Source organism: Anolis sagrei, chromosome 4, assembly GCF_037176765.1.
Source record: "Anolis sagrei isolate rAnoSag1 chromosome 4, rAnoSag1.mat, whole genome shotgun sequence".
Lineage (NCBI taxonomy): Eukaryota > Metazoa > Chordata > Lepidosauria > Squamata > Dactyloidae > Anolis > Anolis sagrei.
In genome coordinates, this window is record NC_090024.1 from 36,054,359 (window position 1) to 36,075,125 (window position 20,767).

The 20,767-nt window shown below is 37.8% G+C and overlaps 1 protein-coding gene across 1 annotated transcript; it reads right to left on the reverse strand.

The window, feature by feature from the left end:
- Positions 1-303: 303 nt before the first annotated feature.
- OSGIN2 (oxidative stress induced growth inhibitor family member 2) lies at positions 304-19,306 on the reverse strand. Its single transcript, XM_060775575.2, has 6 exons — positions 18,997-19,306; positions 12,709-12,863; positions 11,214-11,350; positions 10,007-10,198; positions 7,815-7,906; positions 304-4,925 (listed from the first exon to the last, which is right to left on the reverse strand). The coding sequence occupies exons 1-6, from the start codon at positions 19,302-19,304 to the stop codon at positions 3,884-3,886; spliced, it is 1,926 nt and encodes a 641-aa protein (XP_060631558.2). The 5' UTR covers positions 19,305-19,306; the 3' UTR covers positions 304-3,883.
- Between the last annotated feature and the right edge of the window lie 1,461 nt (positions 19,307-20,767).

Here is a 20,767-nt window from a genome sequence, read left to right on the forward strand (position 1 = left end):
GTAAAGCCTCCCATGAAAGATTCTTTGAACTAGGTAGTTTAAAGAAGTCATATTCCCTTTAGGCTTAATTGGGTCTCAAGAAAATGCACATAACTTTCATTTTCACACAAACTAAATTAATTGAGCAAGATTGCCTGAAAAGAGTGAGCTGCAATTAGAATAGGGAACGACATATTTAAAATGCCAACTCTTTCTAAAAATACCAGAGGTAATCAACAGCTTTTCTGACCAGTTTAATTTCTACATGCAAAAAAGCACGTCCACATTTTTGGTACCACAGCAATCAATAAAGAGAAAGAACTGTATTGTCTAAACATTTATTCAACACTTTCAAGTTTACCTTTCAAAATTACCTCCAGCTTAGCAACATTTGGTCAGCTTTAATTTTATACCAAAGCACCTTAGAAAACAAGAGAAGCTTAGCAATAGCATCAGACAGTGCACAAAATCCAAGGCTGAGATTTAACAGCATGAGATTAATGAGGCTCATGTAACATAACTCCTTCAAGCTGCTTTATCAGTTGCAAAACTGGCATTAAAGTGAGAATCAAATAAGTCATTTTTCTTTCTTGTCTCTGTATTTGCAAATTCTAGCCTTTTCATTGTACTTTAGTTAATTATGAAAATGTGCTCCTTGGCTGGTGTATGCCAACTTCTACGGCAATATAGTGTGGCTCAGTCACACAAAAAGCAGCTACTGATAGGTCAGAAATTACCTATTTCAGATGGCCTCTAAAATGGGTTGGGTCACAGTCACCCCCTCTCAGCTGCATCTCCCATAATCCACAATTGGCCATGCTGCTTGGGCCTAGTGAGAATTGGTGAAAACCATTTGAAAGGCCAATTGTTCACTTTTGATCTAAAACATTAACAGTAAACTCCTCCAAATACGGTAAAAAGGGAATGGCATATTCTATCTGTTCTAGGCTAAGGTGGGCTGCTTATATGCTTTGTCAGCAACTGCCATGAATGCACAATCTGACATCTGCAGAACTGAAACATAGAAATACTTCAGCTTTAATAATAATAACAAAATTTTAAGATTAAAAGATGGAGGCCACAGGAAATCCTCACTCTGTATTCTATATAGCTTCCAGAAGCTACTCTATATAGAACAGAGTGGTCATCTTTCCAAGTAACAAAGTAAATAGAATTATGCAACCTGAACATTATATTGGAATGACCAACAGCCCCAATAAAGGTAATAAAGTCACTCCTAAAGTCATTCCATTGCAAAATGGAATTCTAATTATCAAACAGAATTCATTTCCCCTGCATGTCAAATGGTATTGGATAGTTTACAGAGGATCTCAGAACATCCAAGTGGCATTCCGGATTTCTGTCAAGCTAGTCCTCAATCGGTTTTAATTTTTAAATTTTTTAATACCATTAATATTTAATTCTATTTTAAGTTTCATTTATTTCTAGATTTTAAATTGTTTACTTTTCCTGTGAACTGCTTTGAGACTCTTTTGCAGAGAGAATAAACATACTCATAATAAATCAGTTGAGCATCTATCACATAAAACTTAAAAAGATTCATTATCCTGCTTACCTGAAGAGGCACTGACTGCTTTCTGATGTCATGGAGTTGTTTGGGGTTTTTTTTAAGCGAAACAACGTATGTCAGCAACTCGTGGGCATTAATATGGTTTATTGTAAAGTCTAATGAAACAACATTCAAAACCCATAGATGATTCAGACCAACCAAGTTAAATAATATACATTCCTCCTTGCTTGAGAAGTATGTCATTCTTTGTGCACTAGCAACATATTTTTAAAAGGAGATGTTAATCACTATGCAATCTTAATTATGGCAACTAAAGCAGCTAACAATACTGTAAGAATTAGCTCCGAAAAAACTTTCTCATTCTTTGCATTATTAAATTACTTTGCAATGTTTTGAAATGACACACAGTGGTTATGATTTGTATACTTTCACACATCTAATGACATATTTGAATCATCATCATTGTAAATTTTAATCTTGATCTTGGGAACACCCTCACCAACTTCCAATCTGCATTTTAAACTACCCAGGAGTTAAATGGTGTGTTACTTAAAAGGGATTTTTTGTTTTGTTTTGGGTGAAAAACCAAAGTAAAATTGTGTTATAAGCAATATGTTTTTGCACACAGTGAATCACCTCTTTGGCTTACTATGAATTTGACTCTTGAGTGCCTCACTTTGGGGCCATGAACCTGAGTTTGCAAATGTAACTTTCGTAATTCTGACTCCATTTGTGAGGCACAAAGTGTAGGCATCTAGAGAGAAACAGTGTTAGGTGTGCGCAACAGAGAGAAAAGGCAACTCCAGGAATGCCATATTTTTATTGAAAACATGTTGGCAAACCTTGAAATTCTCTGTATGAACTTCGGTTTTAGTTATACTCAGCTGCTGAAATGGAAAGAATGCAAATCTGCAAAATGAAAATAAGTATCTGACATCAAAAATACTGAATATCCTTTTAATCTCACATGCAACTTGAACCGAGAGCTACTATCTTCTGCGCTTTGCAATACAAAAGGGGGAGGGGGGAAATCTGAATTAAGCATCTTCCACCTTTTTGAGTTATTTACATCCTTATTTTTATTTCTATAAAAGTAACACATTGCTGTTAAATTATGTTTTGCTCACTTTCCCATGCTTGCTCATTTGTTCACATACATTTAAGGTTTAATAGAACCAGTGCCCTGTTTTAAAAAGTATTTGAGGGGGAAGGGGAAGGGATTGGGGAAAAATATGATTTGCATGCACACTTGACATGTATTCACAGGGATTGCAGCCTGTAAGTACATCCATATAAATTTTTTAATCTGGTTCATATCCATTCAAATCAATCATACTCCAGAGCTTAACTATGGACTTGATTCGCCAAAAGTCACTTTGGAGTATGTAAGGGAACAACACATTGCTTTTTTCTAATGCTCAACCTAACAAGCTAATTCTGCTTTTCACTTTGGGAGTTATTGCGAGTCTGCAGTAATAAAAATCTGCAAGAAATTCTAGGTTGTTCCCTGTTTGAATGGGCTTTGGATAATGAGGTTGAAATCTCTGTCTTATCTTGCTTTGGATAGTTGTATGTGTTTTCATTAACTGGGGCCCTGAAGATTAGGCATATTTTAGCTTCTGAGACACTGACAACACACAGGTGAAGGTTTCCATTATACCCTATTTTCATTATTTCAGTATGAAGTGTACTACAAGATACACTCCATTAATGTTTGAAAAACACTGCATCTTTCATAATAATGTAGTAAGTGCACTTGTAACAGCACTTCAGTTTATACTATTTTAATAGTAGAAGCCAAAATCAATGCACCATTCCTTTGACATAGTAAGACAGCATTTTTATGACAACTGTTTTCAATTATCAATAGAAGCAGTATCTAGGATACACTTTGATTTCCACTCAGGAAAAGAAACCTTTATTTTATAGGCCACTTAAAAGGCATCCGATATAATTGCCACAATGACCCCAGTTAAATAAAAGGTTTTGCTACAAACAAATTGGTGAATATTTTGCTTCATTTTATGGGAAAATTTAGATTTTGGTCTAGTTTTATATAATAAAACACTAAGCTAATGGAAGCAACCCTTTTTTGTTCAAGTGCTAAATTTGCTCTCATTAGGGTAAGAAACCAAAACAAATCCAAATGAGTAATCATAATTATTACTTTAACTGGAAGTAAGTCCAGAAAAAAACAGGCAGTACTTCTGCACTTTGCAAAGGCTGGAATATCATCCTCTTCTATGAGGCAATGCAAGCACGAAGGAGTGGAATATATAACAAAAACAAGGCTGCTAGTAACTGTAGATGTTAAAAGATGACTTGTTAGCATTATGTCTGAGGTTCTTTGCATGATGTCTATGGCTGTTTGTTCTAGGGTATTCCATCTCTTTCAACTAGCAGCTGATGCCTTTTCTTCATCTTTGCAGCCAAGCACTGTGTAATGCCCAGTGCCCCCCCTTTTAAAAAGCGTACAAAATTGTCTCCAACCAGTGGACCTAATGCAAAAAGGTTAGGTTCCTTTGTGCACTCATATGTATATGGGTCGATTTCAATGGGATTACCTTTGCAAGTAATCGGTTCATTTGATTTATGGCCTATGCCCTGGCCTTGGTCCTTTAGGAAGCATAAGTCAGGATGTGAACCTATTAATACTACAGCAACAGAAAACTTTAAGATCTTCTTCTGTCCAGAGGCACTCTGAAGGACACACTTCATATCTGGCTGAAATGAAAGTACTCGATGTTCAGGAAAACTGGTATAGGCGGAGTGTAAATTATAGTCCGTAGTAACTGAGTGAGTACACATCATATGATATACCTTATGGTACTCTGGGTAAATCTTTTTAGGCAACTGTTTGAAAATTAAACTTGGGTCAGTGACCCTCCTACGGAATACGTGTACTACAGGGATACTGTTATTGTAAGCACACAGAACTGCATCGGCTGCTGAAAGTCCACCGCCAATTATTAAAACGGGGTCAGGTTTTCCACGTAATATTCCTTTGTTGATAGTTGCTCCAAACTCAGATATTGAATGGAGCACAATGGGGGAGTCTTCTCCGTCAACCTGGAGCCGCCCAGGAGCATCAAAGGTCCCAGTGGCAAGAGCCACATTCTCAGCAAACAAGCAGAATGGCACATGAGACCCATCTGCTGCCGTCTGATACCCTCTGACTTCCCAGTTTCTCCTGACAGGTGTAATCTGCCCACCTTGCTCTTCCAGCAGCAAATGTTGTGGCAAAGCATCTTTGGTCACTTGGCTTTCATCTTCTGGATCTTGTTCCCGGTAGAGTCTTGATACGGATGTTATGTAGGTGTTCTCTCTGAAGTTCTTTTGTAGGCCCATGACTTTAACATAGTGCTTGTAGTAGCTAGCAATTTCTTCGGGCAGAACTCTGTCACACTTTATATTTCTGGGGAAAAAAAGAGACCAGATATCTGGTTATCATACTCAAGACGGTACACCACCCTCAGCTCTAATGTAATTGTACTATCACTTGCAGACTGGAAGGGCAAAGTTTTTGGCTTTGAAAGAAAAGGCTTTCAACATTTATTTATTTCTTGAAATATTTCCACTGTTCATACTAGGTTAGAAGTAACATCCCAAACTACTTGAGCTTGCAAACATTATGTCTCCCCAAAAATAGTACCCCAGCTGATACATTTGTAATAGGGATAATCTATTACCAAATGTAATTGCTGGCTACTGTTTCATACATTGGACAGCAATTTTCAAAGCATGAGGGGGACAGGAAGGGAATGCATGGGCAGTTTCAAAAGGTAGCGACACTATTTCAGAGACTTTCTACTCGCCCCTCCCATAATGTAATTTACAAAAGGTATTTTACCATCACCCCTCCCAATAAACGCTAATGTTTGGCATCATTTGGGATGGGGTGAAGCAGGCTGCAAATTGAGAATGCCACCCCCTTCTCCCAGTCCTATTTTAGCAATACAAAACAGTTCATTAATAATTCTAATGAGAATGCTTAGCCAGGATTAAAAACAGAAGTCTGAAAACCACTGTCAACACCCTAAAGAGCAATTCAATCCCATTACCGACAGGACTACCTAATAGGAACAGAAAAACATGATAATATTCCTTGGTTAAAACAACTACGGCCAAGGGCGTTCTTTTTAAAATGAATAAAGCCAGCATACAGAATGTCCTGAAATAAAACAAAGCAACTAAATTTGCTTTACTTTGACAAGTCTTATGTTTGTCTCAAATCAATACTTCGAAATATACATAAGTATCTGTAAGGGCTGGAGATAAATGGTAACAGTATATTTGTATCACAGTGAGGGAGTTGACATTTTTGACTGTATCTACCTATTGTTTAATTGCTATCGCACAGTAGACATACTAAACAAAAATACAATTACCTATTAATAATCCGCTATAGCTGTTATGTGCCATCAGGTAACTTCTGACTTATGGTGACAATAAAAAGAATCTATCATGGAGTTTTCATGGTATAAATTCAGTCTGTCATTGTGACTTGTCTAAGGTCACCCAGTGGATTTCCATGACTGTGCAGGGATTCAAACCTTAGTCTCATGAGCTGTAGTCCAAAACAAAAACCACCACACCACCCGCTTTCAATTCACTATTAACCTATATATTCAAAAGTGCATGCACTTTTGTTGAGCAACCATCAATGTGGATCTATGCTCTTTTAGATACTCTATTTCCTGAATTTCAAAAATAATTAGGCATAGTTGCAGTCTGAACATTTTTCCAGAAGCTGTACTGCTAGTTCCAAATGTAATTATACAGCTTTTCTTCAATTTCATTTAGAAATACATATTCCAATATGTATGCTATACTGAAATTGAGAACTAACTACATGTTATTTTTAGTGCATAATGATTTAGTAATGGTGATAATATAATATATTGTATTTACTTTTTACTTGTAAGCCGCTCTGAGTCCCCTTCTGGGTGAGAAGGGCGGCATATAAATGTAAATAAATAAATAAATAGGCGCCTTTTTTGGGTTGAAATCCAAAATTGATCATGTTCATAAATCTAAAAGATGTCACAAAGAGGCCGCCAGATATTGATGATTTCATCCAATAGGGCTCATTATTAGCAAAATTTGATAATGTTTTTAAGAATGACAAGTGAACTGGTATTAATACATTTTCAAGTAATTGTTTCTGTGAAGCTCTCCTATGAACAATGCTTCTTATGATAAAAGCAATTATACTGCCATCTGTACAAACATGCAAAATAATGCTGTTCTGTGCAACTGAAATTTGCAGAGAAATCATACTGCATAAAATGATTTGAATCACAACATTTCCTATATAGAATTTCCAAATAAGCACGTCTAGTATTTCATAAAGGAGAATAAACATGTAAGTGGACAACAGATGAACCTAAACATACACATCCTTCTGAGAAGCTTACAGGAATTAAGTTACTAAAGAAGATTTAGAAGTTGTAATCTGTAAAAAGGGATAGATTTATTCATAATTTATTCATACCCTTTGTACTCTCCTCGTAAATGTAAACATTTCTGTTTTGTTTACATTTGATCAGAGAATGTATTCATAACCTGTACATCAGATTTTGCTGTCTTTCATAAATTAATTTTTAGAAGCACAAAATGTAAACAGATCACTAAATTCTCCAAAACACTACTTGAGGCACGGTAAGATTTTAAAACTTTAGGAAATGCTATGGGAAGAAGCTGATGGCTATTCATCTTGTGCTCTACTTCCTCCATCAGCACTTTGACTTGCCAGACTTGAAAAAAAGCCCCTTTGATCTAATTCATGAATTAAAAAATAATTTCTTAATTTAAGCAACAAGCTATGTTGCTATGATGGTCCACTGTGAATTGGAAATGATTTGATTAATCGATGGATTTGATTCATATCTATGATTTCTAGATCCTCCAATGTGACTTTATGATCAATTTCTATCATAGATTTGCTCTGGAGAACACATTCTAGACATTTCTAGATCATCCGTAGATATTCTATGGTCAATTTCCACCAGAAGAAGACTGTAGAGTTGTGATGGAAAACAAAGAGATTCACAGAGAGGTGTTCCCCTTAGGTAATATATAGTGGATTGTTTTATTCAGTTTTTCCACTTTTGCAGGGGTGGAAATACAAACACTGAAATTTTTTACTTTCCACAGAGAAAACAAATTACTTCCTAGGCATATAAAGAAGTAGAATTTAGACTGTGAAAGCCCATGCCATAATAAAGATGTTTATCTGAGTTACTTACTGTTTTTGATACCCTCCCCCACATCCCTAGAAATTGTAATAGGACATTATCTTCACCTTCGCTTATTAGAGGCCCAGTCTTTAAATGTGTATCCAGGTAATTCCATCCAGTCTCCAAAGCTAATGGTCAGCATAGAACCTTCCATTGACTGTGGGGGAAAAAAGGATAACATGCATTCTAGAATTTGCTAAGGTAATATCATTCGACTTATTCAGTAATAAAAACCTGAAGATTCATTTCAAAATTGAACACAAAAGATACCACACATCATTGTATGTTACATTTTCTCCCTGGGCTGTAATGTGTGGACACCATTTTCCTGTGTTTATGCAAGATGGCGGCTTTAAAAAAAAAGGATTTCAGGCTTCCATTTTTGATAAATGCTATGTGCTATATAGGCATATCTCCATTAGGAAATACTCACAAAGTTCAGTCTTTTACATATGTTCTCATAAGAGATACTTAAGTTTTATGCAATTAAAAAATACTGGAACTTAATAAGGGACATCCCGGGCTGTGAAAGACCCCCACTAATAGCATATAAAAGAACCAAGAGCATTGGGGATTTTTTGGTACATTCAGATTTAACACATAATGTTCGGACCATGAAATCAAATCTAATTGGCAATTATCGGTGCCATCATTGCTCAGTGTGTAACCAATTGGTGGAGACTAAAATCTTTACACACCAACACCCACCATTTACAATTAAATTCTCCCATTTTGCCACATGCATAACCAAGGGGGTTATTTACGGGATTATTTGTGAATGCAAACTGATGTACGTGGGCCAAACTCGTCGAGAAGTGAAGTCTAGGATTATAGAACACCGGAGTAAAATTAGAACTAATTCCAGAGATTCCATACTGTATAAACATTTTGATGATCTACGGCACAACCCTGAATCTTTTAAATACCACATATTAGAAGTAGTCACACAATCCAAACACATGGACTTTAACACTAAACTCCTACAAAGGGAAACATATTGGATCTTCAGATTACGGACGGAACACCCATATGGTCTCAATGAACATAATTCATACAGTTGCTATATATAACTTTGAGGTTTTTTGCATTATCCCTTGTATACTACACATCCCTGGGAAGTACATTACTCACAACGCCATCTAGTGTTGACATTTTCCACACCTGTAACTTTAAATGAACCTTAAATCAACTTCTCTGTCTCCTCTACATCTGATGTTCATTTTCCTCTTTAAATAGAGGAAACCCCCAGATCCTGTCCATACTCGCAATTAGAATCAAACTCAGAAGCAGAGTATCTTGTGAGTATACACCTAATTGGTGAAATATATTGGGAAAACATTTATTTGGATATATGTATTTTTTAAATGTTAATAGCCACAATTTGTTCCTTTTACCTAGATCCCATTGCATAAAACTTAAGTATCTCTTATGAGAACATATCTCCATTAGGGCCGGCTTTAGCACAAAGGTCAATCACCAGCTGCAGCTGCAGTAAATACCTGCATGCATTTTGGAAGAATCCTTCAGATGTTCTCAAGAAGATTCCAAATGTTTTTGTTTACAAAAACAGAGACTGCCCAATACGGACATTTCATTTCACATATGAATACTGCTCATATTGAATGAAAAGTTTGTTAAAACATGCTGAACTAATATTTTCTTTTTGTGGCATTCTATCTTATTTCTGCCTCCAGTACCAAAATTTCAGTAAAAGAACGAATGCCCAGGAACACATTTACTTGGTCAACAGAGGTATTTTTGTATTTTCCTACAGGAATCAGAAGCTATCGGGAGCCTTGTATGGTGTGTAGCAAGAATTACTATGAATGAATTCAGGGCACAATGGCAGTCTTCCACCTCTTGCCAGGCTGCCGAATTTCACTGTGATGGGTAAAATTATCTTTCAACCAAGGCATGGAGGGAGTGCATGCCCTGTTTTCAAGCTGATTTAGCTTTCCTAGAGGACTCGTGGAAGTGTTAATCAGCTTGCAAATAGAATGTACATTCCTAGCATGCTTTGTTTAAATGACAAATCCTAAAGGCAAGGCTGCTGAAATTCAGTATTGGGGCATGAAGAGGCATGAAATCAGACATGCATGTAGTTGTTATGTTGCCCCCAGCAGAAAATACATTAACACAGAGAGCTCTAGCTATTTATAGCCAAATATTCACAGTGATAGAAAAGCCAATGGTCTCTAATAATAATAATAACAACAACAATAACATTCTAAATAATAGGAATTAAAGTTTTTCTCACATGCCAAGCCCCACCAGGCGGCCCTTTGCCAAGCACTATATGAGGGATATAGTGCTGTGGTTCAAGTTTCCAGTGAAGAATAGATGGATAGTTAAATCCGAAGTCAGCATCAGGATGAAGCAATGTGTCAAAGAGAACTGCGACAGGATTCGAAGAGCGTCCTTCTAGGCCTTCAGCAAAATACTCCAAATCCTAATTGGAAAATGCAGTTTTAAATAGACATGTTGTCTATCTGCAGAATAAAAACTGATGCAAAGCAAAACCTTTGCTTTATTCTTCTTATCAGTTTCTTCTGCCTCCAAGACACAAGTTCTCTGAACCACTTGTGTCCATGTACTGCTAACTTTCTGCATTTTTTAATACAATGACTGATTCATATCTTAGTTTTGCTTCACATTCTTAATCTTGACTGGAAAACTTTCTAAGGATGTAAGCTCTTTCTGCTTCTCAGCTTTGATGGTATTAATACAGATTTACCAGATGACGTCTCAAGATATCACTGGTTGTTAACCATTTTACCTCCTGGGTGTCCTAATCTCGACAAGCACAAATCAACTTGATTAACAGTAGCCTTTTCAGGTTTCTTAGATATATTTAATGGAAACAAGATTTTACATATATAGTATATGAGGATAGTTTGGACAGACTCTTATTGGTATCTCTGGCAAGATCAGTGGAGCCCACTATAATTAAAATTATTCACAGAAGGGATGTTGCATGACTAATGAAAACAATACACTGAACCATACTAGACCTTAAGAAAATCCTTTAAACAGAATAATAAATAAAAGTATTCTAACTATTATGTTAATCAAATGCAATTTCTATATTAATTATCAGGTTTGGTGAAATAAATACTAGAAAGATTTGTGGGTGAGTACTAGAGACAGCGCCAGATCAGACCACTTTATGTTATAATGCATGATGCGTATCATCAAAAATAAGTGGTGTACTCCATTCTTGAAACTACATCATACATAATTCAAATATGTGGAAAGCAGACTGTTTTTTTCCACTAAGGCTGTCATAGGAATATGAATACACTTATTCTTTCTAGACTGAGACTGTAATTCATTTTATTCCCAAGTACTAACCTCAAACAGATATCTTGAAATAGATAATTTCATAACTTCAGGGATCAAATGCTTTGCCTTAACTGAATGTTAAGAATATTTTAAAGATTTAAGACATGACTAGCAGGACTTACCTGATCAACAAGAGAGAGGTGACTGGCTTCTTTTAATTTATTGTGCAAAATAAGATTTGGATGCTCTGCTTCAGGAGATAAATATGGCCTATATCCAGAGAGCATGTAAGAAAGGCAAATTCCTGAAGGTCCATTACCTGTTTGTTTTTAATGGGGAAAAAAAAGATATCATGAAAATTGCCAAACTCCTACAATGACACTTTATCAAGTCTTTGAGCAGAATGAAGCAAACTTAATGAATGAAATATACTTGGGTATAATACAATTGGGGGGGGGGGGGATTCATACAATCAAGGTAATACTAAGACATGGGAGGACCTCTTAATGGCAACATACCTCCACACTGAAAAAAAGACATTTCTGTTTAATGATCTTAAGAAGCCGAGTCCCCCAATTAGAGATATTTTTCTAGTTTCTAAATATGGAGCATAAGAAAGTTGTTTCCACCATCTGTTTCTCCTTTGCAAATTAGGCTCCCAAGCCGCTTTTCCTGGTCTCACAAAGCAGCCTGAGAAATTGTCAAGGAATAGAAAAATGGCCAAAGAGTAAAAGACTTCTCCTCCTCGGATCCTACATATTGTGGGAAACATATTGTGGGAAAAGGGATATTTGTTTTTTTGTTGTTTTAGATTGTGAGGAAGGTGGAATATTAAATAAATAAATAGGCTTCAGATAAAACATGAACTTATCAGTTTTATCATTTGCTGTGACCCAGAGCACCTCAGTATTTATTCTCTACTTGTCAATTACAAGTATTTATTGTACAAGAGGCTGATTTGGAGATTATACAGTAAGAAAACATATGCCTAGAATTCTTCTGGGAACAGAAAATCAGGCTTGGGAGGAAGGGGCTAGCTGAAATAATAGATAATGAATTATCATTTATTTTAAAACTAATTGTAACATGTTTTAAAAACAATTAAATAAGCTACCATATTAAATCATCAATATGTAAAGCAATATAAAGTCAATTAAAAACATGAAAGCAGCAAACAGATATTGCACTGAAGTGAATTTGGGTGGCCTGCTCCTACATTATGAAAAGTCCTTAACAGAAAAGCTTCATGCCTATTGGACTTTAATAATCAATATAGTCTAATGGGTGTGCTGGTATCTTAATGTATTCTTGATTAGGGTGGTATTTTGATAGCTTAACCACACCTAATCTTCTTTAGATCAGTTATTCTATTACATGAAATAAACTAAAGCAGTTCCAAGTATTTTTCCCCCAATGTGGCAACTGTCAGTTCCAATGAGTGTGGATCCACAAATGGAAACTCCATAAGCAGATTTACTCATTTCTCACTATTCTGTGAGTTTATTCTAGTTGAGACTGACAACTGGGGTTAAGCTAAAATCACCAGGATACTCTAATCCTAGTATATCAGTACAATAGGATAATGAGTTAACAAAGGAATCAAAATTTAGTAAGCAAACCAAAAAAAACCAGGTTGTGACATGAATACTACTATATCTTAATCATGTGTGAACTTACCTATTATCACCATTGGCAAAGTCAGTGGTGGGTCCACAGGCAGAGTAGTTTCTTCTAACAAGGGCATTGTTTTAACATTTGTCCCAAGGTTGTCACCAAAATACTGCACTAATGAATTCAAAAAGCGTCCTTCAGGTTCAGAGCTACAATAGTTTCTAATAAAGAGAAACAAATTACTTCAGGATTGCAGTATAACCTTAATAAAATTAAGTGGATGTTAAATCATTGCCTTTATATGAAATAGGAAGCAAAGAAAACAATCATAATTAAGTAAAAGAACATACTAATTAGTTCATGCAAGCCTGCAAATCCACCATGGCTTTCCCTGAATAGATATAGCTATTTAATTGCCCCATAAGATAAAAATAGCTTCTTTGGTCCATGGTAGTCTGTCTACAAAACCATAGAGGACACAGTTTTAGTCTCAGAAAGTTTTCTATTGTAATAAATTGCCTGAAATGATGTCACGATTAATGTTGCAAGTTCAGTGACCCTTGTCTAGAAATCTAAAATACTCCAAAACCTGAAACTTTTTGCATCTAGCTGCTCATTTCTGTCTTTGAAGGAAAGGGACTAGCTATACATCCTTTACCCAGTGAGTTTTTCCTCAATGAGCTCTTATGAGGAAGGAGAGGACACTGCTTATACAAGGCCTTTGTAAAAAGCAAACATCTCAGATATTTCCATGCTTGCCTTCTTCCTGGCAAAAAGTGGCATGAGGCAGAGTAGGTGCCTTGAAAATGCTTGTGAAGGTGAGCATGGAGTGACTTTATTTGCCACCTCATGTATCCAGCCCAGAGAAAAATTTAAAATAAACAAACCATGGGGGGAATTGGGGGAGGGGGAGAGGATTTCCTATTTCTTTCCTGGCTACCTTGCTAAAAGGGTAGAAACTATGCTGATAGTTCTTGAGGAAAGCCGCAGCAGGCACTGGACATATCACTACCCCCTTTCCCCATTCTCTAATTCACTGTATATATGCAAATTAAAAAAATCCAAAAACATCTCACATAAGGGAACCTATTATGTACATGTACAAGATTAAACATTTAAAATATAATACAGTATTATGGATCCTAGAATAGCACTCTGAAGGCTGCAGAAAATACATTTCTCCCTCCAAAGGTAGGCAAGACCCTTGATCTTAAATTTTCCCACCTGGAAACTATGGAAAGATCTGTGGCCCTTAGCCTTCCAATGCTGGGAAACAGGGAAGACTGAAAGAGAAAGGACAGACTATTTCTCCTTTATATTTGTCTTGCTGGTACGAACCCAGCAAGTTCTGATAAAACTGCCTTTTTTTTTTAATTTTAAAGGTATATTTCTTTTTCCTTTTTTGTGAATGGGAGTATTCATTTTGTTTTTAGAAAGGTCTTGGAGTCAATGCAGGACATGACAATGGTGAGCAAGATGTAGAAGTAAATTGTTAAAATCAGCCAACCTCCTTTCACCAGTGGAGGGCTCCACTATAATGAGAGCCCAACCATGAAAGCCTTACTGAGAAATGATAAATTCACTTCACAGGAACAATGCACAAAGGACAAATATTTTCAAAGGAGAAAGTATAAATCGATTTCAAAACATCTAGGAATTAATCTCATAAAAGTATGATTTATAGTAAAGTTAAAGGTTTTCCCCTGACATTAAGTCCAGTCGTGTCCGACTCTGAGGGTTGGTGCTCATCTCCATTTCTAAGCCGAAAAGCCGGCATTGTCCATAGATGCCTCCAAGGTCATGTGGTTGGCATGACTGCAAGGAGCGCCATTACCTTCCCACCGGAGCGGTACCTATTGATCTACTCACATTTGCATTTTTCGAACTGCTAGGTTGGCAGAAGCTGGAGCTAACAGGGGAAGCTCACGCTGCTCCCCAGATTTGAACCTGCAACCCTTCGGTCAACAAGTTAAGCAGCTCAGCAATTTAACCCACTGTGCCACCGGGGGCTCTATGACTTATTGCATCATCTAAAGCATTTTTCCAGGAGCTTCTACAGTCCAAGAATCTGCCAGCTATGAATACTGGTGGTGTTTCCTATCAATCCCCTAACACATTTTAAGTATACATTTTGACACTAAGACTTGCCTCTGAGAAGCCCTTAGTGTTAGCATATCAACCTCAAGCATTGTCCTCTCCCGGATAATAATTTAAACAACTACCCTAAAATCAAGCAGCCTGCCTTCTTGACACTCAAATTTGCCCAGATGTCATTCATGCATGAAATATGCTTATCTGCAGCTAGACACAGATCCAATTTAGAGCAAACAATGGGTTGCATGGATATAAATACTGCCATAGACACATCCATAGTGAAAAGAAAAGAAAAGAAACTATGAATAATTTTATAATGCAATTGCTTCTTTACCTTCTGTCGACTATCTGGGTCATGAGCGATTTCAGAAAATATGCTAATTCACTTCATTACAAAATACTTTCCAGTAAAACTTCACAGGTCTGACTTTCTTTTCTTTTGGATACAACAAGATCAGACAGATTTCTATATGTGAAGAGCTGTTGGATTTACCTAAAGAGGAAGATGGCAAGAGCAGCTGTTCTCTACCAAACTAGGGGTGCTTTTTTATTGTTTGTCTTACGTCCTCCTATGTTACACCTGTGCATTTCCTTCACAAACAATGTTGATAATCATCTTTAATAGGATCTCTCTCTTGAATGTAGGTGCTAAGCTGTATGCAGACCACAGTGTCTTCAATATCCTAATGAAACAAATCTGACTAAAAGCTGAAGTAAACTAAAACTTTGCTGAAACTACAACACCTGCACATTTCTAAAAATTTTCTCCATTTTTGCTAAGTAAATTATAATAGGGAATATATTTGTGAATTGTAAAGCTTGATATAAAGAACTTTACAGTAAGGAATTAAAAATGTAAATGACAAAGAGTCATTCTATCTTTATGACAAAGGGCAGGATATGAAATAAAGTATTTTGAGACTTTGAGGTATCAGGTTGGTCACTATGGACAGCAGTGTGAAGGGCTAGATAGCTCTTTGGCCTGATTCAACAGATTTTTTCCTCTTCTTACTATTGACATCATAGCATTAATATCCAGTATTAATAGTATTACATTGGCATTAAACCAGTCTGTTATTACTACCACACATTTATCTACATGTTCCCGGAAGAATATGTGTGTGCTCTCAGAATTTAATGTAAGGCAACTTTGGTCTAACTGTTTTTAAACTATAATTGCTTATTACAAGTTGCTGATTGGAGCAAGACTGTACTGGCAGCTAGTGAGACAGTCTGGAGACCGAGTTTGAAATCCCTACTCAGTTATGAAAATTCGCTGGATGACCTTAAGCAAGTCGCTCCCTTCTAGCCTCACAGAGAAGCAAAGGCATCCTTCCCTTGAACAAATCTTGTCAATGATAACCTTAGGGTTTCCATAAATCAGAAATAACTTGAAGGCCAACCCTGCTAAATATTTCAGTATTGGGATTCTGTGGCACATAAAAGTATTGACGTTTGTCAGAAAGCTTGGTCAGGACAAAGGGAAAATAACTTATGACCCTATGTTATTATATTACTTAAAGATCCTTGCTGAGTAATCTTTTTGTGAAAGTTTCTGCTCCTATCCCTTTTCACAATTAATAAGAAAAACATGTTTTTGTTATTTTTTATTTCATTACCATCTAAAGTTATAGTGATAATATTTAATTAAAATCTATTTGAGAGTGGATGGAGGTTATTATCGTGGAAGACTCACAAGGTAGCAACATTACTGAATTGAAGCATATGCAGAATGATCAATGCCTGGATGACTACAAGCCACTCAGTAATCTCATGAATGAATTTCATGATGCCATCATGAGGCATTTCCAGAAGTTAAGTACAGTCGACCTTCTGTATCCATGGATTTTGCATCTACAGAGCCAACTATCCATGGCTTGATTTAAAAAAAAAATCCTTGATTTTGCAATTTTATATAAGGGAACTTATTTTACTACGCCTTTGTATATAATGGGACTTAAGCACCCATAGATTTCAGTATCTACAGGGCCAAACCCAAGCAGATACCAAGGGCTGACTATAGAAACTGATCTTCAAAATCCCATTATGATATATCTTACACATATGAAGAAATTGGATTAAAGTAGATATCCAACACATAACACACTTGCAAACTACAATACATATTCATATGTATACTAAGAAATGGGAATATAGTTGATATGCAACATATAACAAATACACACACACACACACACATATATACACAATGCTGTTTCAAATATGTATGTTTTAATGGGTTGTTTTAACTTTGTATTGTAGGTTTTTATTCTGTTGTTAACTGTATTGGGTCTGTGCTCAGAGAAAGGCAGGATATAAATTTCTCAAATAAAGAAATATAATGCATATCTATTTTAGTCCCATTTCTTTATTTGCATGAAAATTTGAAACAGGGCCAAGTGATGCAAATGAGGCTGTCAGTAATGATAAAAGGATGCCTTGCGATAGTTTAGTTGTGGTGTGTGTGTTTGGCGTAGCTAATTAGGCAGCGGCCCTGAAAGTCTTTTATTCCGTATTCACTTACTTTGCTACCTGTATTTTCTTCACTTCACTTCATTTCTTATTTAGTCGCTCTCCACGAAGGTGCTCCGAGCTACTTACACTTTAAAATAGCATTTCACAATATAAAACATTCAGCATAAAAACCTTATTTTAAGTGATTTGCCACATCTTAAAATACAGACTTGGATGAAGACCTTTGGAAAGCATCTCTGGGCCCTTCCGCACAGCCCTATATACCAGAATATCAATATAATAATAACAATAAGAAACCTCTATTTGTACCCCACTACCATCTCCTGAAGGACTCGGTGTGGCTTACAAGAGACCGAGTCCAAATACAACAATAAAACAACAACAACAATACAGCAAAATAAATCAAAAACACAGCAATAACATTAACAACACACAATGATGCAATTAAAAACTATGGCAGGGCCAAATGTAATAATTAAAATTAAAAAGTGCTGGGCATGACCAGGAGAAAAGGGTAGGTGTTTGGAGAGGGATGGGTTTGGAGATATCCTGAATCTCTGATAAAGTGCGTTGGGGACAAAATGTTTGGAGTTTCCTTATTCTGGGAAGGCACGCTGGAACAACCACGTTTTCAAGCTCCTCCTAAAAATTGCCAGTGATGGGGCTTGCCTGATGTCCTTAGGGAGAGAGTTCCAGAGTCGAGGGGCCACCACCAAGAAAGCCCTATCCCTCGTCCCCACCAATCGCGCTTGTGATGCCAGTGGGATCGTGAGTAGTACCCCACATTATCCGAGTGTGGACCTAGATAACCCAGTTCATAGCTGATATTTTGTGATTTTCTACCATGATATTCTGGGATATAAGGCTATGTGGAAGGGCCCCCTCTCTCTTTCTCTCTAGGCCTCGCAGAAAACACTACAAGTCTCCTTTAAGGGCCTTTCTACATAGCTATAGGTAAAGGTAGTTCCCTGACATTAAGTCCAGTCATGTCTGACTGGGGTGTGGTGCTCATCTCCATTTCTAAGCCGAAGAGCCAGCGTTGTCCGTAGACACCTCCAAGGTCATGTGGCCGGCATGACTGCATGGAGCGCTGTTACCTTCCCGCCGGAGCGGTACCTATTGATCTACTCACATTTGCATGTTTTCGAACTGCTAGGTTGGCAGAAGCTAGGTCTGACAGCGGAAGCTCACGCCGCTCCCCGGAATTGAACCTGCAACCTTTCCATCAACAAGCTCAGCAGCTCAGTGCTTTAACCCACTGAGCCACCGGGGGCCCTATACATAGCTATATAACCCAGAATATCAATGCAGGAAATCCCAACGTATCTTTGAACTGGGTTACCGGAGTCCAGCTCAAAGCAGAAAATGTGGGATTTCATTCAGCTGTGTGGAAAGGCCCTCAGAGGAGATGAGCGCATACCACACTTCCTTCCTTCCTTTGGTCCATCCATTCATCCCAATCACCCAACACAGAAGAGACTCTTTCAAGCGCTTTCATCCTCTATTCTGCCCAAAAATTTTCCGCCCGCCCACGCAGGTCCCGCATTCACCCTTCAAGGGTCTTCCCAAAGACTCGCGTTCTTGATTTCGGCGCCCGCCCGCATGCCTTTCCCTCCACATCCCTCCGGCGACTGAGAAGATGAAGAGAAGCCGGAAGGGGAAAGGAAGGAGAAAAGACTGAGATATATATATAATATATATAATCTATATCTAATGGATACGTAGAAGCACAAAGCCAAGAACCCATTGTTTCGACTGGGGGAGGGGGGGGCAGGGTCTCCTCACCTGAAGTGGCTGCCCAGGGAGCACCGGCAGCACCAAACCGTCATGAGGGGGCTGAGGGAGAGCGGCAGCGGCTCCTCAGCAGGCGGCGGCCGGCGAGGGATGGAAGAGGAGGAGAGGATGCCGCTGGTCGCCTGCTTCCGCCGCCGCCGCCGCCTTCCCTTTCCCCGCTTCGCACGCGGCACCAGGCCAAGGGGGAGGAGCCGCCGCCGCTTGGCAGCCGGAGAAGGGAGGGGGAGGGGGAGAGGGGAGGGAGCGGGCTCGCGCTTGGCGGGACGACGGGCCTCTCGCGCCGCCGCCGCCGCGGTCATTGCCCTCAGCACCGAAGGGAGGGGGGAGGGAGGGAAGAGCAGCGCGCGCCTAACGGTCGTTGGCTGGAGGGGCGCCGCGTGACGTCAGCGCAAGATCCCCCCCTCCCTCCCCCGCAGCAGGGTACAGGCCAAATGGGTTCTCTAGTTAGGTTGGTTCTTCAGTTGGATTTGGATCTAAGTCGGTACAGGTACATTTCTGAAGTGTGCCTCCAGCCCACCCACACACAAACATACACAAAGATACACACACACACACACACACACATCTATATAAATAAAAATGTAATGTTCGTTTGTGGGATTAACTTAACTGAAAAACCACTGGGCGAATTGACACCAAATTTGGACACAAGACACCTATTAGACCCCTAAGCACACACCAAAAACCAGCAGAATAAACCATATATACATATACATTCATATAGATACACACAAGCACACAGACAGACAGACACATATATATAGGCAAGCACACAGAAATATGCACATATACACACCTACATATACACCTACACACATATACACATACATACACACATATATGCATATACACAAGCACACACATACACCATATACATATACACATATAAACACAAATATACATATACACATGCACACATACATACAGACACACATATACACAAGCACACACAAATATGCACATATACACACCTACACACAGACATACACACATATATGCATATATGCAAGCACACACATATACACAATATACATATACACATATGAGCACAGGAATATACATATACGCTTGCACACATAATACAGACACATATATATATACGCAAGCACACATAAATATGCACATACACACACCTACACACATATACACATACATACACACATATATGCATATACACAAGCACACGCATATACACAATATACATATACATATATGAACACAGAAATATACATATACACATGCACACATACATACACATATGCATATACACACATCAACACAATATACATATAAACACAGAAATATACATATATGCATGCACACCTACATACAGACACACATATATACGCAAGCACACACAAATATGCACATATAGTATACACACATACATATACACCTACACACATATATACAAGCACACACATATACACAGTATACATATACACATATCTGTACTTTCTGTATCCATGGATTCAGCCATTTACAATTTGAAAATAGTCAAGATAACTAAATTTGATTTTGCCATTTTATTTTATTTACTAACACAATTGTATATAATGAGATTTGAACATCCATGGATGCGGGTATCCACAAACTCCAAGGAATACCAAGGGTCCATTTTGGCTTGCCAGGTAATAGATGCTCAACCTGCATTGAAAACCATTCATGTTGGGATTTCTACTTGCTCAGCCAGCTGCGCCACAATCCCGGTGCTCTATTTATATCTATCTAATAATATCTATTGTGTTTGTGTATATACACA